General features: G+C 38.8%; 1 protein-coding gene across 8 annotated transcripts in view; it reads left to right on the plus strand.

The window, feature by feature from the left end:
• The window catches only part of prox1a (prospero homeobox 1a), a 136,317-nt gene extending 111,884 nt beyond the window's left edge, over nt 1-24,433 (plus strand). For 7 of the 8 annotated variants that reach the window (XM_055173281.2, XM_055173282.2, XM_055173285.2 and 4 more), the window contains 2 exons: nt 21-215; nt 20,071-24,433. In XM_055173281.2, the coding sequence (XP_055029256.1) occupies nt 21-215; nt 20,071-20,259 (384 nt within the window). In that variant the 3' untranslated portion in view covers nt 20,260-24,433. The remainder of the gene's footprint in view (nt 1-20; nt 216-20,070) is intronic. The other variant, XM_055173286.2, reaches the window with a different exon arrangement.
• The last annotated feature ends 274 nt before the right edge of the window (nt 24,434-24,707 follow it).

Consider the following 24,707-nt stretch of genomic DNA (forward strand, 5'->3'; position numbering starts at 1 on the left):
TTTTTTTTTGTCCTTTAAAGTTCAACCGCTGCATCACATCCCAGCTGATCAAGTGGTTCAGCAACTTCCGTGAGTTCTACTACATCCAGATGGAGAAGTTCGCCCGCCAGTCCATCAATGACGGCGTTACCGGCCCCGAAGAGCTGAGCGTCAGCCGAGACAGCGAGCTTTTCCGCGCTCTCAACATGCACTACAACAAAGCCAACGATTTTGAGGTGAGCCTTCGTCTGATAAGTATATATTAGTGCGCTTGTGTGCGTATGTCTACACGTTATCATTGAGAATATTCTTTGCGTGATGGCAAGCACAGTTCAGAAAATTAAAATGAGCAAAGCTAAATGATCTCTTTATATGATTAGACAATGAATGGCAAGCTGTTCGTCCTGTAAACCCCCCCTCCCCAGCGCCTCCCGCACTCCTGGGGTAACGTGAACAAGAAATGTATCTTTTTTCTTGGCCGAAACACAGTCGTGCATCTGTCTGTTTGATGAGGCAAACAGGGAGCAGCGCTTCAGGTCCAAGCGTCCTTGTCAAATACAATTTGCCGAGCTCACATTTACCGCTCAGCTCACTATCAATATCTGCCCACTGGGATTCTGGTCATTCAAACGCTATCCTTACAACATCATCATTAAGCTGACGATTAGCAAAAATCCAACCCCCCTTTCATTTAGATCAGGTCAAAGTCAAGGTTTATTGAAATGACAGGTATAGCAGCGCGCACCACACCTTTGCAACCAGGAACATATTTAGAATCATGATCCCTATTTTCATACATAAATGCGAGATTTGCATGGCTGTGGAAGAAAACGCAGGGCACCATGAATAAGACTGTTGTTGGTGGAGAAGTAGATCCGAGGGAGAGATTGCTTTGCATATCAAGAGCCACAAAGGCTGCACAGGTGTACAAGCAGGACTATCTGAAAGACTTTCCCAAATGCTCATTTTCCATGCAAGGAAAACTCGATCTTCGATGCAAATTTCAGAGAGAACGCCAGCCCGGTCGGTTCCCTTTTTTCCTACCAGGTTGGCTGGTGTCTCGTCTAGCGTGTGACAATATCCCACAATAAGTGCTTGCCGCAGAGAGAGAGAGGTCGTGTTTTTTTTTCACCTTTCGTGGTGCAGAGGGACACTTCACGCCGAGGGTTTTTATTTTTTTGTATTAAATTTTCTCTTCTCCACCTGTCAGACTGCGAGGCATGAAATCGGAACCCTCGCCGATTCAGCAAGTCGCTCTTTCTGCCAAATTTAGCATCATCAAAGTTCCACCTTGCGAGCTCCTCCCGAATGAATATACCCTCTGTTGTGCTGATCGTTTGATGTTAATCTAGTCTGTCAATGTTCTTCCTTCTCCCTCCTTTTTGTCGTTTCTTTCTCTGTCCCTCTTTCAACCCGCCTTGTGTCTTTCATCCTCTTCGAGTTTACTCACCCCGTTTACTTTCCCATTACAAACTTGGTAATGACATAATTGTCACATTCCTCACGGTGGAACGAGCAGAGGCCGTAATTAAAGAAGCTTCATTAATTGCCTTCAATGCACTCACCGAGCTTGCTGTTTTCTTTCAAGTTGTTTATCCTTCATCCGACTCCTCCTCCAATGCACTGTCTCAATACGCCATCATTTCTCTCCTAATTACCGCTCTGTTTTTCTTAGCCGGACAATGCGACAAATGAGCACAGTCGAGGGGATTTGCATAGGCAGCCTGAGAAGGAAAGATTCCCAGAAAAGACAGGATCACCTCGTGCTCACTCTCTTAGAGCCGCCAGCAATATGGCAAATGTTATCTTTTAGATGAAGGTGTTAGTGTATGTAGTAAGCAGACTTGATCACGCATAACAGGTCTGGTTAACCGCTGTCTGGGAACATAATTTGATTATACGCATAGCTTGATAAGAACTTTAGAAGGATATTTTCTTAAAGAAATAAAAATGAAAATTCTGTTCTTTCACGCCCTGTATGATGGGTTTTTTTTAAAGTACTTTTTTTAACGATTTATGAAGTTTCATGCTCCAAAAAGAACCATAATTTTTTTTTTAAAGATACATAAAAATACATTATTAAACATCTTAATCCGATAGGTTATGATAGGTTTGTGTGCGGAAACAACAGGAAATAATGTCAAATATGACCTGTGACAACACAGCTAAAGTCATTTTTTTGTGATTTACTTTTTTCTACATAAAATGTAAAGAACATTCTATGAAAATATAACCTTGATATCTTAAATATTGACGGAGTAATGTCAAAGATTGAAATTAAAGTGAAATCAATTTTGATGCTCCTAATCCTAAATCTGGATTTTACAGACAGGGTCACATACAGTACGGTGCAAAAGTCTTAGGCCACTATCACCAGCTTTGTTGTTTTAGCAAAGTTTTAATATCCATCCATATTTATTCTTTATTCTTTTTTAAAGGATTAGTCAATTTTCTTAAAAAAATCCAGATAATTTACTTACCACCATGTCATCCAAAATGTTGATGTCTTTCTTTGTTCAGTCGAAAAGAAATTATGTTTTTTGAGGAAAGCATTCCAGGATTTTAAGACTTTAATGGACCCCAACACTTAACAGTTTTAATGCAGTTTCAAATTGCAGTTTCAAAGGACTCTAAACGATATCAATTGAGGCATAAGGGTCTTATCTAGCGAAACGATTGTCATTTTTGGCAAGAAAAATAAAAAATATGCACTTTTAAACCACAACTTCTCTTCTTGAGGTGATGACGTATTACGTAAGGTCGCGCTGGCGCGTCAGGACGGGAGAAAGACGAATAGTTGTGGTTTAAAAGTGCATATTTTTTATTTTTCTCGCCAAAAATGACAATCATTTTGCTAGATAAGACCCTTATGCCTCGTTTGAGATCGTTTAGAGTCCTTTGAAACTGCAATTTTAAACTGCATTAAAACTGTTAAGTGTTGGGGTCCATTAAAGTCCATCAAATCAGAAAAATCCTGGAATGTTTTCCTCAAAAAAACATAATTTCTTCTCGCCCAAATAAAGAAAGACATCAACATTTTGGATGACATGGTGGTGAGTAAATTTTCTAGATTTTTTTTTAAGAAAATGGACTCATCCTTTAAGATACAAATAGAAAATACAGGAAATATGTAGACGAAATTAAAAACAAAACAATTTTCAGGACTAAATGTCTTCTTCAGGCATTAGTCAGTATTTAGTGTGACCTCTCTTGGCACGAAACACATCTTGAGCTTTTTTGAGGAGACTGAAGTCCTAAAGTAATTTGATTAGAATTAGAAATCAGGATTTAATTTTATTTATATTTAAGAGATCTTGCAGTTTCCTGCTATTGCTCAAGTAGAAGGGGAGTTTACCCTAAATACTTGACACTTTTAGCTTATAGTTTTATATTGTTTTTATACACATTTCCTGTATTGTCTGGTTGTATTCTAATAAAGAGACTGAGAAATAATTATATATGATCACTATACAATTCCAAAAACAACAAATCTAATGTTAGCATGGTGGCTTAAGACTTTTGCACAGTACTGTATATAAAATAAGTTTATGGTAACATTAGGGTAAATGTACTTTTTATTTTTGTTGCACTGTTCCTTTAAAATCTCCAAAAGTGGCAGAGCATTTAACATTAAAGCTCAGAAAGAAAGCGAACACCTGTTAAAACTTGCCGCACAGTTAAGCATTGTTAGCCAAAGTGGCGTTTCCAGGCCTTGTAATTGTGGCATCTGGTTCTCAGGAGCCGTCTTCACACTTACTGTATCACATCACAGGCACCATTGAAGAGTTGTAAGAAGGGTGGGGTCCACAAACTCCACTGGGATAAGGAGACATTTTTATGACAGCTCTGGGAAGGTCTCATCTTTCGCCCACAAAATAGATCAAGGCTCTTCTGTCAAACCCCTTGAGTGCCCCCCCCTAACTTGCCCCAGACCTGCCTTGTCTTCGGTCCTTGTAGCCTCCTCCCATGAACCGGCTGAGGAGAACACAGAGGAGGCTTAGTCTCTCCGTCTTTTTCTTCGCTCCCTGTGATCACTGAGCCTTTTTGAAAAAGTGTTGGTGGCCATATCCCCACAGCAGACGCAGACAGACCTCCTTTGACTTCAAAAGTTCTCATATTGGTATCTTAAGGCTATCAGGTGACCGTGGCTATTATCGTGTTGAATGAATGAAACTTTGGGACTTGTTTGTTTCTTTCTCGATTAGTTTTGTTTGCTTGCTTAATAAGAAACTGTCATAGTTAAAAAAAGGCATAACAGAATTGTTAATAATAAATGTAGACTACATATTTGGCAGATATATGCAAATCTTATCCAAAGCGACTTACAGTGCATTCAAGCTATACATTTTCTCTGGGAATCAAACCCACAGTCATTTGCGTTGCTATCGCAATGCTCTACCAACTAAGATTCAAAAACATAACATATAATTAAAATTTTTTTTTTTAAATGTGTCTGCTGTTGTTCAGCAAACATATAGTCCCGCCCTAAACTAATGATATGTGTGTTGACCCATGATGCTGTTTTGGGCTAGTCAGGATTTTCATCATAAGCACACCAAGCACATAATGCGACGTAAGGCGCTCTGATCACCAGCGCTGTACCCCTCAAAAAAGATCAACTACCCAACACGTCCCCCCTTTCTCCAGGTTTCTCTTTCCTTTTGTTTCCCCTCTCGTTCTCTCATTCGTGCTCTTGTCCATGCCTAGTGTGACCTACCCCAAAGGCCTTCATTATTAATTGTCCTTTGGAGACAGGGAAAAGTTCAAAGACTGTGCGGATGGTCCCTTCACTGCGACCGTCTATTGTCTAACATTCGTCTCCCTTTACCCTTGTTCCAGGAGTGTATTATCTCCCCTGCCTCACGAGAAAAGAAGGTTATCAATAAGCGTGTAGAGAGCTGCCATCAAGACTGCCAGGAGGTCCTGGCCTCCCAAGTCCACACGCAGCTCCCCCGTGGCGGGCTAGTTTACTGTTGTTTATCTTTGCGACGCTCGCTTGTGCCTCTCTACAGTAGCACATCTTAGGAACGGGCTCTGGTTTCAGTTCTTCCTCTCTCTGACCCAACACTGACCTGCGCTGCGGTCTGCCAGCTTACCTCACGCGCCCATTATAACGCCACTCAAAGCTACGGACCGCGCTTGTAGATAACAGTGGACATTTAAAGGCTTAGTCTGAGATGGTTTCAGTTTTGTTAACCCCTTACTAGCTGGTTTCTTGTTTGGACGGAAACAAAAAGGGTTGCGTTACGGAATTTCTTACGGGAATTCATGCAATAAACTGTATGCATAAAACATATGATTATAAGGAAAAGCATTGATGAAACTCCACCCCTAATCCTGCTCCTAAAGCCAACGTCACTGGGGCGAAAGAAAATCTTACAAATACGTATGAATTAGGGATGCATAACGATTAATCGAGATTTTTTTTTTTCATATATGTTTACATCATATATGTGTGTGAACTGTGTATAATAACTTTGTATGGATAAATGCGCACACATGCACGTATATATTTAAGAACTATTTACATGTGTATATACATTTGTATATTTATGTATCATTTATATTATATATAAATACTTTAATTATTATATATAAACTTTTATTCTGCTATAGATTAATCGTGATTAATTGTTATGCATCCCTAGTACGAATGAGATGTACGAATTTATGCGAATTAACCGCCTTGTAAAATACGTACGAATTGCCATGAGTTGGCATTACTGCCTTAAAATATCTACACAAGCACCAAACCGAATTACGAAGCTAATTCAGTACAAAACATCGCAAAGTAATGTTTTAAAGGGAAACACCACCGTTTTTCAATATTTTACTATGTTCTTACCTCAACTTAGACAAATTAATACATGTCTATCTTTAATCAAGGCACAAAATAAAACGTGGCACTTCGACCTCAGCGCGCAGTAACAATACTTACTCGTGTAACAGTCTTTAAATAGGAAAAACATGGAAGTGTTCGGTGGCTTCTAAATTCATCCCTGTTTGGATCCTAAGGAATGAATGGGGCTAGGCTAAAAGCTAACATATTCACAACGCGCTGTACAAAGATTATGCACGCATTGAAAAAAGATAGATATGTATTAATTTGTCTAAGTTGGGGTAAGAACATAGTAAAATATTGAAATACGGTGGTGTTATCCTTTAAAACAGGTTTCTACTAAACAGACCAAAACACACGCCATTGACTGAACCAGTGTGGTTTCGATGTTTACAGATGTCTTATTTCTAGTTATACAAATAATCTGCATATTTAACTGGAATAGGATAAAGCATTCATACATTAAAAAACGAGATTTATAGCAAACTTTCTGCATTACAGGAGTACCTTAAACCACATGCATACATCATGTTTCGCTTAAATTACACAAACTTTGTATTTATCTCCATTTTTTATTACTACACAACATTAAACACAAACAAATGTTCACGTTCGACAAAAAGCAGCATTCTGTATGGAGCAAAAGTATTTCATCATCCCGAATGAAAGATCTAAATGCTGAATGAAAGTCTCAAGACAAAGTCCGACTTGGTGCCCATTGTATGGCAAGCTCACATGCAGCTGGGATGGCACCCCCTCACAATCAGTGTTTTGTGGTGCACCCTGAGCCCGTCATGTGATATCAAGAGTCATGTGGTCAGATGATGCAGACTATTGTCTTCAAGGGCTCTTGGGTCACGATCATCTTCCTCTCTCTCATTAGATCATACTGTCTGATGGACTGACACTTACAATGACAACAGTTCAAAACGACATGGCATTTAGAAGCCTAACAATGAAATGATCTAAAAACACTGTATACTATTAATAGTAGTATTTAACAATACTGTGCTGTGAATGTTAACAGGCGAATGTCCTTGTTGAATCAATTCATCATTGGAGAGCGATAGTAGACTATAATACATTTCCTCTTTCTTCACTCCAGCTTTGCTATAAATGCCACGCTCCGCAGCTCGCTGTCACACTGAACTGTTCCTAATAGAGCGCTATGAAAACAAACTCCCGTCATATTAGCTCAGTTATTACCGTGCTTCACGTCAGAGGAGCTCCGGTAATCTGGTTATGGGACGACACTTGGCTTCTGTTCCCATTGCGCCTGCTGACAGAATAAGCTTTCGTACTTTTTAGGTCTTTATTGAATGAACTGTGATGCCCGTTTGGCTAATAACTTTAAGCTGGACTGGCAGATGCTGTTTTCTTTACATTAATCGTGTTAGAAATAGCAGTCTTGCCGATACCTGCCGCTTAAGGAAATAAGTGTTTCTTGTTATCTGTGGCTTTATTCCCATATCTCTGTTGATGTGATCACATGCAAGGTCTGTGTGATTTCTTCTCATGCTGCTCTTGTGGGAACTGAACTTCCTCGGCGAGTCGGTTAATCATTAGTGGAGGTGACCTGGAGAACTCTACACTACAATACATTACATTTAATGGCCTTGACTGTACTTCGCAAGGGATCGTATAATCATCATTTTGCATTAAATTTGCATTAAAAAAGACAATTTTTTGCTAAAGTAGCAACAAAAATAAAATTTGATGTTTGGGGGAAAATGTATACAATATTTGTTTTTAATGCCCCCTCTGGTTACACGGTTTCTGTAGAAATGACAGTATTACTGGCAGCTGGTTGCCAGTAACTTACTGTAGATTTTATATTTATGATATTTACTGGCAACATTTTGGCAACAAATCAACATGAAACATTTTCAGTGTTTATCTTCTACAGTACTGGCAATCAGCTGCATAATTACAGCTAATTTTTTACACCGTAGAATAAACCAATAAAATATGAGCTGTGTGGTACAAATAAAACACTAAACTTTTAAGGTAAACTTAAGAAATAATTAAAATAAAATAATTTAGCAAAAAGACAAAGCATAGCGAATCAGGTAATCTGTGTTTTATTAAAATAAAAAAATATTTAGTCAAATTCGGCCACTTTTGTATATTGTTAATGCACTATACAGATACTGAATTGAATTATTTCATAATAAACGATGCCAAAAATGCACACAGATATATAAACTTGTTTTATCATACTGCTTCAGTTACCGTTTTTTAGCCTAAATATCTGGTGATGGCAGTTAAGAGGGACTCAATGCCAAACTGCTGTAGGCACACTATATCCCATATTACTCAGAGAGAAAGACACAGATATTAGATAAGTCTGTGTGCTTTCAGGCGTTTCTGTTTCATCCTGGCAAAATGACTTATTAATGGTCACTAAGTTGTCTGACCTATCCCACTGGTCACAATGGGATTTCCAAGCCCCGCAGCCTCTTTAGTACCAGCCAAGGAAACTACTACACAAAGAGATGGTAGTGCGAAAGAAAAATATACATGTAAATCAAACGTACCCTAATACCCATGATGCAATATGACACCTATGATAAGCAATGTGTCTGGATTAGTTGTTATGATATCAAAGATTTTGGACCAATGAGATTCCTCAGGAAGTTTCAAAACTGACAGTTTTGATAGCCAGTCACAGCTAGTTAAAGGGATAGTTCACCCAAAAATGAAAATAATGTCATGACCAAAAATAACAAAAATTATGACTTTATTCAGCATTGTCTTCTTTTCCGCGTCTGTTGTGAAGCACATGCGCGAGACTGAAGTCACATGACTGCACTGACACGGCTGACGTGTTATCTGGTGCGCCCCAGCTGTTTTTTTTGTGCGCCTGGGCTTTGTTTACTGTCAGAGGGAGATGCACGCTGTAAGTTTGAAAAAAAAACTTCGCAAACATGTCTGAGGATAACACGTCAGCCGTGTCAGTGCAGTCACGTGACTTCAGTCTCGCGCATGTGCTTCACAACAGATGCAGAAGAGAATACAATGCTGAATAAAGTCATCATTTTTGTTATTTTGGACCAAAATGTATTTTCGATGCTTCAACACATTTTAACTGACCCACTGATGTCACATGGACTACTTTGATGATGTTTGGAACGACATGAGGGTGAGTCATTAATGACATTATTTTCATTTTTAGGTGAACTATCCCTTTAAGTAAATGGCACAGATCGTGGAAGAGCTTTTATCGCTTGCCGCGAGTATTTCTTGACTTCATATCAACCTACTCAAGAACACCTTGTAGGAAAATAGCATCTAATGGGTATTTTCGGACCAAGTACACTGGACGAACTTGACCATGTCTCACCGACAAGTGTCACATGCTTCCTGCCCTAAAGTGTGACATTGTGGCGCTGAATATCCACTTCCTTTAATTGCCTCTCAGCGTTAAGTGCTGGCTGCCATGGGCTGGAATTCTGTTGTCATGAAGGGACCTGTGACAGAACATAAACAGGCCTTTAAGTAGTTTTATAAGGGCCTGTACAACTCCTTCCTCCTGGAGATAAGTTCCCGGTGTGAGACGAACTACAGGTGCCAGTGTGTCTTTATACTGTAGCTAAAGCTTTTGATGGAAAGTTCTACATATGTGAATCATCCTATTTAATGTAAAGTGTTTAGTGAAAATATAACCTTAATATCTTTAATATTGACTGATATCAAACTTTGATGTTGTACACAGTGCATTCCAAGTATACATGTCATTATCTGGGAATCGAACCCACAACTTTGCAATCCTAACGTGACACACTACCAATCAAGCTATATGAACATCACTGTACAGGCTCCTGCGTTTTTAGCGAGCACTTTCTTTCCTGTTCTCCCATGTCACCTTGTGTGCAGTCTGCTCAGTGACACCACCGGTGATTATGTCATTATTTTGCTCCAGGGGGTTCGAACACATCTGTAGCGCTCATGTGCGGCTTTCTCCAAACCCTGGCACATCTCCCGCACGTCACCCTGTCTGTCTCTCCCTCCCTCTTCTCTTCATTAGTCTCGGTGCCAGATCCTTTCTTCATCCAGACAAGAAAGACCCAACTCCAAGCTGCCTTTTCTCCTCCTCCTGCCTGCTCCCGTCCTCAGGCCATTCTGTCCTCCCTCTCCCTCCTCCTCCTCCTCCAGATGTCCCTCTTTCTCTTTCGCCCTCCCTCAAATGCTCTCTTCTTTCAGGGGGTTCACCAGCAATTTGAGACAAATGACTTCATAACCTTTAGCCCAAGCAGGCTTGAACTCGGACCCTCCTCTAGGTCAGAGATCCGCTGCCCTAGAAGTTGAAGAGCACATGTCGCTGTGCCATTGTTTGCTTTAGGGAGCATATTTATAAGGAAGGGTTAATGGGATAGTTCACCCAAAATGAAAATTCGGTCATCGTTTATTCAGCCTCTTGGCGTTGCGAACTCAGCTTTTTTTACTTTCAATAGGGCACTAACAGAAATTTTAAAGGATGCTGAATGTGAAACTAGATGGTGATCAGTGGTTTTCAAAAAAGTGCATAAAATACCACAGAAGTGTAGTTAAAATAGTCCATGTGACTCATATTTTAAGTCGCACGGGTATATTTGAAGAGTCTGGTTCCAAAATGCGATAAACGCTTTTTTTTTAAATAGTTACCGCCAAAATCAGTATTGTACCGAATACCCCTAAGGTGACATTGGATTGGAGTAAAAAAATCTAAAGTTTAGTTTAATGTGCTCACGTGAAACTTTTGCGTGCTCACGTGAAACTTTCGTGTGCTCACGTGAAACTTTCATGTGCTCACGCGAAACCTTGATGCAGAATTTTTTTTTGAAGTTTAGTTTCGTGTGTGCGGGTGAAACTTTCTCGTGCGCACATGAAACTTTCGCTTTCTCGTGTGCATGTGAAACTTTCGCTATCACGTGCGTACACGATAGTTTCACATGCGTGCGCGATAGTTTTACGTCATTTACTATCATGTTTAGTTTCGCGTCCCCACATGAAACTATCGCGTTTGGTTTCACGTGCCCATGCGAAACTAAACTTTATTTAATTTTTGCTCCATGTCCCCTTAGGGGCTCCGTAGTATTGTATCTGGTCAGTATTAAAAAGTAAATTCTTAATTTTACGCAAAATCCAATATCCGCCATGTTATTCTTTCATCTTTTCTCCCTTTTTCCACCAAAACGCGATAATCGCCATTCATCTTTCTCTGCAGAATGCAATAAAAAATGGATTTATTGTGTTTTGGAACCAAACTCTTCATTTGTAGCAATAGCCAACAATACATTGTATGGGTCAAAATTGTCGACTTTTTATGACAAAAATTATTAGGATATTAATTAAAGATCATGTTCCATGAAGACATTTTGTAAATTTACTACCGTAAATATATATAAAAAATAATTTATCCTTAATAATATGTGTTATTATTATCATTAATAATATTTTCCCAATATTTAGATTTTTTTGCAGCCTCAAATTCCAGATTTTCCAGTAGTAGTCGGCCAAATTTTGTCCTACCCTAACAAACCATACATCAATAAAAGCTTATTTATTCAGCTTCCAGATGACACATAAATCTCAATTTAAAAAAATTAACCCCTATGACAGTTTTTTGGTCCATATTGTGTTATGAATAAATCTGAAATTTTCAATTAAATTAAAATTGTGTGTTGAAAATGTTTTACAGCAGTGGTCAACATTACTTTCATTAAATGTACAGAAGACAGAAAATCATACAAATTTTAAATGACATGACAGTGACTACAAGACAGACATTTTCATTTCACATGAACCGTTCCTTTAAAAAATATTACACTAATTTATACGCGAATAAAGCTATAGCCACAATCAAAGTTCTGCTTGTTTCAATCCCATCCACTATGAAAAAGCGAACACCTGAATGACCTTATTTAAAGGCGAGCGCAAATATATCCACACACACACACATACACAATGTGCCAGCCTGCCTTGAGAAATGGGCATATGGTGCTTGCTCAAAGTTTTCTTAAGTATGAAAAATAGATTTCATCAAGGCCGATGCAGAATCAGCAGCAGGCTGCGTATGTTTGTCCAGCATTTGCAGCGAGAACCTACGCCATGCTTCAAGGTTGCCAGGACAGTTTGTGAGGCTCAGTTGCATCACAGTGGGTTTTGAAAGAATCTTTATCAGAGAGGGAAACACGCAATCTGTTTGCTTGATTGACACGCCAGCCAAGAGTTTATCAAACCTCAAGGTTTTGCTTTTCTGTGCGCTATCGATTAGCTGGAGCCGAACGTCCAGCGTCCAGCTAAACGTTTCTCGTTGGACGGGGTGTTGTTCTTTTGAAGTTCAGACTCTAGACAGGCAGCGATAGAGGGAGAAACTGAGAGCCAGTGGGCGGGTGAATGGTGAGTGGGGTGGACTCTTATCCTTTCAGCCCCCTGGCCTTGAGACTTATTTGCTCTGTCGATCCATTATCTCCTAAAAAAATTCAACCTCCTGCTCTACTCTCCTTTCTTTTCTAGTAAGTCTCTCTCTCTCTCATGAGTTGGCTTCAAATGGTTTGTTTGAAAGGCTTTGCTTTTATAACTCTATTTGGATTGTTGTTAAAAACATTTCAATTGCGCATATGACCCTGTCTGTGAAATCTACGCTAAAGTCTCATAATCAAATTAGTAGCATCAAAGATCATTGATATCAATCTTTTACATGACCTTACTCAATCAATATTAAACATATCAAAGTTATATTTTCACTGAATGTTCTTTTTCTACATATATATATATATATATATACAATCTCCGAGAAATCCTACTTAATGGCTTAGACTGAGCAGCTCCAAACAGAGCTAATATCACACAGTAGCTCTTCCCCTATAATGATTAACTCTTGTGAGGAAACCATAACCTTTCTCAGAGAGCGAGCCCAAGCTCTCAGTTCCCCACGCTGTGGCCTTCTGAGACTCAAAAGTTTCACAGATCATGTCTTCATCCGCCACGCTCGTCCATGACATTTCCCACACACGCTTTAGCTCCCCCCTCCTTCCCCTACCCATGCAGTGCTTGATTTATCAGAGGGTAAGTCTCTCCTCAATCAATATTTGCCCAACAAACAGATTAGATTTGGGGGCAGTTTGTTTAGAGGGTCCAAGTGCATGCACGGTGGGGTGAATGAATGCTGGTTGAAGTACCGATCATAGCTCCTATACACGTCTTTCGCTCCGGCCCCTCCCCATTCACCTCTCGTCTTGTGTTTCTCAGCGGAGGGGCGATATAATATCCCTCTTTTCATAAGACGGTCTCTGTGTCCTCTCATCCTTGGCAACGGCAGAGCTGAGGAGGCAGTGTTGCCAGAAAACTGATCAAGCTGGGGGGGAAAGAAGTGGTGGCCAGTTACTGTTATTTGTAATGATACTTAAATAAAAATGACAGCGATGGCAAACCTCATTCTTAAGTGGTTTCTGGCAATACAAAGAATCACAAGCATGGCTAATTCTTATTAGATTTTTGCTGTATGAGTTTTCAAATCCATCAGGCATCTTAAAGGGATAGTTCACCTAAAATGACAATTGGTCATTAGTTATTTAACCTTGTGTCTCGCCAAACCAGTTCGATTTTCTCACTGTTGTACGCCACATAAGAAACTTGTTTATATATATATATATATATATAATGTCAGTAATTTAAGTAATTTAATGTCAGTAATTTAAGTTATTTGCAGACTATTTTGCCCTCTTGAATTTCGATTCACATATACAGACACAAGAAATCCAATGACATTTGACATCAAACATTACACGTCTTGATGTACCATATTTAAAGGGACACTCCACTTTTTTTGAAAATAGGCTCATTTTCCAGTTCCCCTAGAGTTAAACATTTGATTTTTACAGTTTTGGAATCCATTCAGCCTATCTCCGTGTCTGGCGGTACCACTTTTAGCATAGCTTAGCATAATCCATTGAATCCGATTAAACCATTAGCATCGCGCTAAAAAAATAACCAAAAAGTTTAAATATTTTCCTATTTAAAACTTGACTCTTCTGTAGTTACATCGTGTACTAAGACCGGCAATATATGGTTAGGAACTATATTTTTTGCGCGATGCTAATGGTCTAATCAGATTTAATGTATTGTGCTAAGCTATGCTAAAAGTGCTACCGCCAAACCTGAAGATCGGCTGAATGGATTCCAAAACGGTAAAAATCAAATGTTTAACTCTAGAGTAGCTGGGAAATGAGCATATTTTCAAAAAATTTAAGTGTCCCTTTAAATGGATAGTTATCCAAAAAATGGAAATTCTAAAAAAACTAAACTCCCAAGTTGTTCAAAGTCTGTAAAAATGTCAAAAGAAGATATTTTGAGCAAAGTTTATCACCAAACAGTTTTGGGGCACCATTGACTTCCATGGTATTTTGTGTTCCTATGGAAGTCAATGGTGCTTTTGCTTCCTGCTTGATTACAAATACAGTAGCTTTCTTTGTGTTCAGCAGAACAAAGCAATTCATACAGATTTGGACCAACTTGAGGGTGATTCAGTGATGACAGAATTTTCATTTTTGGGTGAACTATCCCTTTAAATATAGCTATACATCAATGAGATTGGAAAGCTATGCCAAAAGGGAAGATTTTAAATGAATAACTTAACATGCGGTACTGTATATTCCTCACACACACACACAAATAACTAGTTTTATTATGTTTTTGGCATTGACACCATTATGTTGTAAAAGAAGAGCCTCCGCATTCTGCTAAACTTCTCTTTTTGTGTACCACAGAAGAATATCGCACCCGTTCAAATCAACGTGATGTTATACATGACAGAGATTATCTTTATTCACTTTTCCTTCAGTATTAAAATAACACCTCACCACAGATAGCAAAGTGTTGACCGGAACCCAGAACTGCGAGAAGTAATTGAGTAATCACTTACGCTTTCACACTTTCACATCACACACAGCCAAGAACCAAAACACACCGTGTGACAGCACACACAAAACACGGCGACCACGATACATGTAGCGTTTCCTTTAATAGCATTAATTTTCTCGGAGGGCCCAGCGGGGCATTTCAATCGACCCCGGGCGTATTTTTCCTCTCAACTTGACTGAATCAGGAGTCCTAAAGAGAGCGTATGAAATATTGATGTGGAATTGTCTGCCGTGCGATTCAGCTGTGTTTACCGCACAGCAGAGCGGCCTTAGAGGCTTAGTCCACACAATAGCCGTAACAAAAGAACAACAGCTGATCCGTGCACGCCGTGGAGGTGACAAAACAGTTAAAGCACGCTGCTGGCTATGGGCAAGCAGTCAGCAAATGTAGACAAAAGGGTTTGTGACAAGAATAACTCTCCCTCTCGTTCCCTCTTTCCCTCTCTCTCTCTCTCTCGTTCTCTCTTTCCAAGGCAAGCAGTCAAGAGGATCCAAAATACCAATACCCTTTTCTCCTTGACATTGTCTTCTTCCCCAGTCAGCATTTTGCTGCCCTTTTATGGAAAAAAAATGAGTTGGAGAAATTCCTCACAGGAATATTCTTAGCTATGCAGCACTCCTGGGCTTTACCCTACGCTAAAGTCAATGACTACGCAAAGGAATCGCATTTTGATGTGTATCTCGGCCCCAAAGAGGATATCAAAATCTATTAGCTATAAAATCTTCACATTAGCGATAAACAGGTGCGCACACCTGCTTCATACAGAGGAGTATCAGAAAGAGATTGACTCCCTTTGGAGACCACACAGAGGTTGAGAATGTCATTTTTGCTGTCAATTTTTTTGGTTTATCAGAGATCTGGTCGTTTGATTGTTTGGAGGACTAAACATGATGTTTGGTTGAGTTAAAGTTTTTAATTTTGGGGGCTCCCATAGATTCCAGTGTTAAAAATAAGAAAAGTGAGTTAACTTTTAAAATTTCTTCATTTTTTTGTCTTGTTTTCAGTAAAAATATATAAAAATTCTTAAATTAAGATGCTTTTTCTTGATGAGCAAAACGATCCAAGAAAATAGGCCAAAAATATCAAATTTAAGTGATTTTGTGCATAAAACAAGCTAAAAAAATCTGCCAATGGGGTAAGCAAATTTTTCTTGAATTTAGTATTTAAGAAAAATGTTCAAGATTTTTTGCTTACCCCACTGGCAAGATTTTTTTGCTTGTTTTATGCACAAAATCACTTAAATTTGATATTTTTGGTCTATAAACTAGACTAATTTTCTTGGGTCGTTTTGCTCATCAAGAAAAAGAATCTTATTTTAAGAATTTTTAGATCTTTTTACTAAAAACAAGACAAAAAAATAAGATTTTTTTTTATTGAAAATCATTTTTTGCAGTGTTGCATTCATTCAGGTTTCATACTTGCAAGGGTCTTCAAGACCCCAGGCACAAATAATAAGAAAAGACTTTAAAGCATATTGTCAAATTAAAATTAACACAGTACAATCAGTTCTCTTAAAGGTCAAGATCTTCCAGATCCAATTTTTTAAACCCTAGTTAGTGTGTAATGTTGCTATAATAGCATAAATAATACCTGTAAAATGTTCACTGTCAGGCGATATATTTTCTTTAACAGAATTCCCCTTTCAAAGCCTACAGCGAACGGCCGGTTTGGACTACAGCCCTGCTTTAATGACGTCAGTAAAACAGTTTTTTGACTAAACTCCGCCCACAGGATTACATCAGTCGCCAGCTAAGCTAAGGGCAAGCTAAGCTAAGCTGCTGTCGAATTACAACACACTAAACAAGCTACACAATCAGAACTCGATACGTATTTCTAAAGGAGGGACTTCATAGAACAAGGAAGACATCAGACCGTTTTTAGGACAGTGAAAACAGCGCTATACAGATAAGTAAATTGTGTAAAAAATGCCACGTTTCTTTACACGTAAAACATGAACGCACGTTTTACTGCGCACTGTAAACACAATCAAAGCTTCAAAAATACAGAAAGACAAACCTTTAAGATCATAAAAGTTTGTTTTTTGAGCTATTAAAACAGCCTCATGCTTTCTCGGACCCCAAGCATACCAAACTGGTGAAAAAAACATAAGAGAGGGTATGTTTTGAGACAGGGTGCCTGGGAGGTTGGATATCTATAACCTTTGTAATCCCCCCCACCCTTTCTCTTTTCTCTTTCTTTCTCACCCCCTCCATTCTATGTGACATTCATTCATCAGCCAAGTGCGTTTGGCAAGCCCTTCGCCTATGAGCGCCGTCCCAGTGACCACTAACCTTGGTATGTCCTGACGCTTGTGATGAGTATCTGCAGGACACAGAAGGCAAACAGGCTGCTATGTCAGGCCTTTATTGTGTACTGCCGAGGCTAGGGACAGTCAGCATAATCAAACAAATGACCCCTGAAGGCTGCGCCCCTCGGGGAGAAAAGAGAGAGAGAGAAGGAGAAGCAGTTTTTTCTTCTTTTTCATCCCTTCTTATGATCTTGCCCCGGGAGAAAAATAACGGAGGAGTGGGAGAAATTACTGTACTGTACTGTACACAACACTTGAGACGGACACGGTTTGAGGGCTTAGCATCAAGGAGAGGGGGACGTAAGATACTGTACATGTACTGATGTACCCGATCAAGCCGTCAGCTATACTCCGGTGAACCGAACCATGCAGTTTTACAGCTGTTTATAAGTACAGTATTTATAGCCAAGCTATAATTTAATGCTGCATCCCAACGAGTCGGGCACTTATGACTATGGCGGCAGAGTCAAACATCTTAAGCTAACTCACCGGTCAAGGCCTCCCAGACAAGGGTATGCCTTTGATGACAGGATATTTAACACACTTAATGGAAAAAAGGGAGATGGGGACGGCGCGGGTCGCATGGATGAGATTCTTCGTCCAGACAACTGCTCACCTGGCTGGGTCTTTGAGGAGCAGTCAGACACTGATTGATGGCACCGATGCCAAAGTGAGTGCTGAGCTCCATCCACGGCAGAGAAAACGACTACGGACTTTAACCTTGCGGGGTATGGTAACTTAACACCGTGCGCTTTTTCGGAACAAAGAACAAGTTTACGCTGCGTCAGAGAATTGCGAGGAAAAAGCAAAGAAAGCGCATTTGGGCGACTTACGATGCCTTTCGCTTTTGCATGGCAGGTGACACTCTGTCTGCATTTACACAGACATGTTTTGGTCCTCGTATGCAACCTATGTGGTTTTGTTGTTGTTGCTTTTTGCATTTGTTTTGCGCCTACACGCTACTTCCCCATCTGCGTTTGACCGCGTGGGTGTCAGTGAGAGCGTGTGTGGCACAGTATGCACCGTGTCTGGGAAGCGTCTTGTCTAGCTGTAGGGGAGGTGACTTAGTTCTTTGCCTGGCTAATCATCTCCATAGTGTTAGCGGAGAGCGACTGTCACTGGTGCTAAAGAGATCACAGGGCCGGTCTACAGTTCGCCCCCGGTCTTGGCCCTCTCTCATGGACAACAGACTCTCTGTGGCTCATGCTGGAGAGGATGTGTTCTGGTTGTGGAAAGCAAACTCCTTCCGGCTGTGATTGTTATTCTCGAATCTGAGAGTACGTATGGACAATGTAGCCAGCCTAATGTATCCAATATTCTATACATTTGAGAACTTTAGCTTGAAAGTCTACTTGGTGCCCAAGCAATAAAATGTGTGATCATTACAGAATCTACCGTAGCGTGAGTAAATGCCGATAAGCGCCGAAGCAGAATTTAGTATTTTATTGGCCACTGACAGTAGCCCAAATGATCTTCTTCCTCCTTGCAAAAGTGGAAGCATATTGGAACAAAGACATTTTATGAGACTTGGCTTACAATCTTATGTCAAATAAGGGGAAGTCAACAAATTATGTTTCGTTCCCTCTAGGAAGTAATCTCTAAAAGAGGAACAGCTCAAGTAATGTTTAACCCAATGAGTTCCTCTTGGTTACAACCTCATGAATTTTTCCAAGTTCTTAAATCTCACCGCACTATTTACCGCGAGCTGATGTCGTGTGATGGTTTACCTGACTATTTCCAATGAAAAAGAGATTTTGTTTTGTGTCTTCATTGTAAAAAGTAATCTTACGGTAAAGTAGCTGTTTTAAGGACACTGTTAGACAAAATGGTCACTGGGGCAGTACCCTTTACTGTAAAAGGTCCCAATTATGCAAAGATATCGATACATTTGGTACCAATATATACAGGGTTCCCACGGGTCCTTGAAGTACTTGAAAGTTTGTGAATCTGGGGGGGAAATTCAAGGCCCTGGGAAATTTTTGAAAATATACATACATAGATACAGGTTACTGAAAGTATTTTGGGGGAAAAAATCATATTATTCCCTGTGTAGTGTAGCATCATAAAATGTCTAGGCTTTTAAGCACACATGCTAAACTGTTCACTTTAAATGCTCTGTAAGCGAATTTTGCATTATCAAAATGCTTTTTGCATAATTGTGTTGGAAACATGAAAACGTCTCGGGTTACGTAAGTAACTGTTTTTCCCTGAGAAGGGAACGAGACGCTGCGTCTCCCTTGCCATACTTCCTGCGTCCCTGTAATGCCATTTTTGGCAATATTTCAGATAGCAATATACTTCCTGGCTCTCGCGTCATCCTGTCTTTGTAGTTAAGCCTCCCCATTGGTTGAATTTGATATACACATTCAGACGCACTTACCCCTGGAGGCGTCCCCAAAGTGTAACCGCAGTGACGCAGCGCGAGTTCCCTCAAAAGGGAACTGTAACAATGTATCTTAAAAGGTAACACGATGTAACCTTGCTCTCACTTGAAATGTGCCCCTACACATTCCTTGAATTTGAGGGTATTGGACCTGGAAAGTCCTTGAAAGGTCCTTGAATTTGAAGTTAACTAAGGCGTGGGAACCTTGTATATACCTTTGAGATACTAATATGAACTATTTACAGCCTCAAGTGCATATTTTGACCATTTATTCTGATATTGCATGTCAACAAAAGTCTTAAATACATAAAGATAATTGTTATATTTCTTTATATTGAATGATTAAGTGCTCCACTCCAACACATGTATTCAAGTCACCTCTGCCAAAATGCGTTAAAGCAACTGAAACAACAAAAGGAATTTGTGTAGTGATGATGTTTGGGGCTTTTATTCGCGTCCCTTTGGACTTGGCAGCCCGACTCGACCCTAACCAGTTACTGCCAGAAGGGCTCCTGAAGCATCTGCGTCCCCTGATCCCCCCCAGTCCTCCTCACAAAACCAAATGTACCCGTTTTCTTTGAGTTTTCTTCCTTTAATCATAGACTTGGGATGGAAACGTAATCCGTTTATTAATGTCATCGTCTCCTTGTGTATCAGCAGGTTCCGGAGCGATTCCTGGAAGTGGCACAGATCACGTTACGGGAGTTTTTCAATGCCATTGTGGCAGGCAAAGATGTTGATCCTTCCTGGAAGAAGGCCATATACAAGGTCATCTGCAAGCTGGACAGCGAGGTCCCGGAGATTTTCAAATCTCCCAATTGTCTGCAGGAGCTTCTGCATGAGTAGTGATTTCGATTGCTTACCAACTCTCCTCCCTTCTTTTCCTGAATCTTTATGAAGTAAGAGGTAGCATTCCTATTTTGAAACCAACCCGAGCTACTTTCGAAATGACTTAGATGTTAATTTTTTCCTGTGCTTCTTTTTTGGGGAAAGTCTATGAAATCGATCGTTTCGACTGTATTCAATCCCCAATTTATTGCCTTTGAAACGGGCATTACTATGTTCACCACACAGTGGTTAATGGAACTGACACCCGGAATTTCTTTCTTTTATTGGTCGCTTTGTTTTACCCCAGGATGTTTGCAATGTGTGATGGTTTTACTATTGCTGAATAAGACTTGCATTTGTAGCTTGTATAGATGTAATTATTATTTATGATTAATATAATTATTACCATTAATGTTATTAATGCTTGCTGCAAAAAAAGAAGGAAAAACAAAAAACTGACATGTGGTATTCTTGTTTCTCATGGCAATGCTACATAAAATAAATTATTCTTTGGACAAAAAAATGATGATGATGATGATGATAATAAAGAGGGGTATACATTTTCTATGTGGGAAATTCATATATATAATATAAATATATTATATTTGATGTTATTCTTGAAAGGAACAGCATTAACTGTTTTCTTTGATTTTTTTTTTTTGGTTTAGCCATTCTTCTGTGTTGGCTAGGGTCCAATGTTCCTGTGTTTTGTGTCCACATTGATAGCACTGGCTCTAGGGAGGGAGGCCTAGTCGTAGGTTTTTCCTTGATGGAGCAGCCTCTCCTGTAACTAAGCAACATGGCCATTTCATACTGGGGCAAGCCAGTGCGGCACAAAAAGATGGACGCCTTCCCACTGAGAAACCATTATTGCTCATAAAAAGCACACTGTCGAAATCGCCAGCATAAACACAAATACCAAAATACACATCCCTGTCAAGCATAAACTGTAATTCACAAACATTCGCTCGCTCGACACGTGCTCAACGGTGGCGGCAAGATGAGTGTCGATCTTGTCCACCTGCTAGCCGGGAACACCTCTGTAATTGGACCGTAAATGCTCGTACACCAATACAGATTTTGCATAATTTGAGCACAAATTGAAAACGTTTTCTTTCTACGTTACGGGATTGTACATAGTTTATTTGTTAGAAATGTACAGATTTGCTTAACATTCACAATCATTCAATTAAGCTATGGCAGTGTACAGTTTATCAGTAGTACAATTTTCATGCCAGAATTTAATATTGAGGATCTTTCACTGAAGTTGTCTTTTATTAATATGAAGAATCTTATTTTAGGGAGCTAACATACCCCAAAAACAATTAGCCTACCCTAAAAAAGAATGAATTGTTTTGTTTCAGTTAAAAAGTAGTTGCCTTAAAATTTTGAGTTAATTCAACTTAAAATGAGTAAAATTGTCATCAACTAATAATTTTAAGTTAAATTAACTCAAAATTTAAAAGTAACGTACTTTTTTACAGTAAGTGTCATCCTCTCCTAATTCAGAAATCAGCTGTAGAGGGCAAGAGCCGGACATGTGATCTGCTCTGGAAGGCCGTGCCGTTTGCGTCGGGCAAATCCAGCTGATGAATTGAAACGCAGGCCGGCAATTATTGTCAGCACAATGCCTTAAAAAACCTGCTGACTTCTAGATTAATAGGCACAAAAGAGCATGAGGTGCTGTCATACTGTCGCCAGGGCTGGCATCATCCACAGCCCCCGGACTAACAAAAACGCCAAGCTTTTCACTATGCATTGTAAAGAGGAGGAAAACAAATCCAAAACAAAGTTAGGAGTCGATCAAAGGAAATGTTTGGCACTGTTTTGTCTCTTGCGAGGCTGTGTTGACATACGTGATCTTTACATGCATTGTGATATGAATAAACAGTTTGTTTAAAGTTTAAAGAAGTTTTGTGTTTGTGGTGGTGTGAAAGGCACTGTTTCAATTATTTTAAGTGCAACATTTCTAATGAGTCGTAATGAGATATTGAACCGTACACACTTTATTGAGTGTATCTGATCAACACCAGCTAATGTTTTTTCACGCAAATAAATCAATCAATTTATGAACAAGAATATAATTTAATACCAATATGGATGGACCAACAATAACATTATAAAGTGTAAAATTGAGCACAAGTTAAAAGTAGGGTTATATTTTTCTTATTTGAAACAAAAATGATTTTTTCACCCTATTTAATTGGATGTTGAATACTTTAAGACTTTATGCGTAGCACTGAGGCTGTAGGTGTGTGTGAAAGTTTTGCATGTGAGTGTGTGAATACACGAATGATAGGAGTTTTAGTTCCCACAAAGAGATCAGTTTTCTTCCTATAATTTATTGTTTCTCTTTATTGTTTGGTTTTATTTGTATTTATCACTGTAATACATTGCTAAGGGAAACGAGAGGCATTCAACATCTCAACTCTTTGTCCTGCACTGCTGTTGTACTATATTACGATATGTGGTGAAATTTGGTTTACTGTCAGTCAAATTTTGCTCCCCTTCATCTCAACACTAGTTTAGGTTGCCCGTCAGTACATCAATCTGGTAATAAGATGAGTTTGTTGTTATACAAAGTCATTTTTTGAGTCGCTTTAAGCCGTTTAAGTGTATTTCGCACTGCTGTAGGGTCAACAGGCTACATTTACGAAAGACTGAATAATCTCAAATCTGATCGGGTTTAGGTACAGTACACATATAGTACTGTGCAAAAGCCTTAGGCCACCATCACCAGACTTGTTGTTTTAGAAGTTTTATTGTCCATCCATATTTATTTTTCAGTCTATTTTATTAAGATACAAACAGGAAATATGTACAAAAAAATTAAAAATTTAATTTTCAGGATTAAATGTCTGTTTTAGGAATCGTCTGTGTTTAGTGTGACCTCTCTTGGCACTAAACACATCTTGAGCGTTTTTGAGAAGAATGAAGTAAAACTTTTTTTTTTTTTTTTTTTAGAAATTAGGATTTAATTTTATTTAGGTTTAAGAGCGTTTCCTGCTATTGCTCAAGTGGAAGGGGAGTTTACCCTAAAAACTTGACACATCAGTTTACATTTTTATAGTTTTTAATATTATATACAGTACACTTTTCCTTTATTTTCTGGATGTATTCTATTAAAGAGACCGAGAAACAATTATATATAATCACTATAACATTGCAAAAACAACAAATCTAATTCTGGCATGCATGGTGGCCTACTTTTGCACATACTGTACATTTCACTACTTGGCATTTTCATTTTACATACTTTAGGAATTATTATTTTTACTTTATTTTTTTGATCTGTCGTGTAATCACAAATCTGTAAAAATCCGAATCAATTGCCAAACAGTGGTTTGGGACTGTTTTTTTAATACACAGAAAGAAAAGTCACAAAGAGAAAGAAACTTTGTATATGACTACCTGTATATTTCCTGGGAGGGGAACGATTATTTGTACCGAATGCAATGTGTTGTACAAGACTCTTGACACTTTGTAGATTTAACGCTGTATTTATGAAGTATGTGCTCCCTTAAACATGGTTTCACTGGCTTAAACATGTATGTATATACAAAGAGAAAACGAGAAAACACTGCCTTTCTATGATTTAGCAATATGATGTAAATATATAGCATTGTTATGCTTTTTTGTATGAAAGAATATGGGAATTACAGCTGAAACTGTTACAGGTTTTATTTCACATTCATTCATTTTGAAGGATACTCATGATGAATTATTTGATCTGTACACATTGTGGATTTTGTTGTCGATTTGTCATGCAGAATTTTCATAATTTATTGGTTTAATTTATCATAATTTATTGGTGTACAATTTTGGTATTTCTGGGGATGTACTGTAATATTATTTGGTAGAACGACACGATATAACACTCTCCTGAGGTCCTTAACTCCGTAGAGACATAAAGAGACACTTGTGTCCAGGTAGCCATTGTCATTTCAGACACTGTTGATGATTTAAAAAAATATATGTACAAGAAAACTTCTCATCTATCTTGTTTGGAAGGTGTGTTTTTTTTTTGGAGTTTTTATTTTTATTTATCACTTAATCAGACTTTTACCTTTTGCTTTTTACCACCTACACAGTACAGTAGTCAAAGTGCCTCGTGTGCCTTCCATCTCCTCAGAAACTGAATGTATGTGCAGTATATATGCAAGCTTGTGCAAAATAAAAACTAAGTCCTAGATCAGGTGTTTTCTTTTGCCATTTATTAACATTTAGCTCAGCGTGTTATTCAGATATTAGAGGAAAGATGAGGATGATACAGAAACAGAACCATTGACTGTGACCCTAAAATGTGGGTAATAAAAGTAAATTCACATGCGTTGGTGATAAAATTCATTTTTATAAATGTATTATGAAAATGAAAATGTATTGTACATAACTGTCATACATGCAAAATTCAGTTTTATAATCATAAAGTTTTTCCATTTCAATCTTTAACATGATCTTACTCAAGT

This window comes from Misgurnus anguillicaudatus, chromosome 7 (assembly GCF_027580225.2).
Source record: "Misgurnus anguillicaudatus chromosome 7, ASM2758022v2, whole genome shotgun sequence".
NCBI classification, from domain to species: Eukaryota; Metazoa; Chordata; class Actinopteri; order Cypriniformes; family Cobitidae; genus Misgurnus; species Misgurnus anguillicaudatus.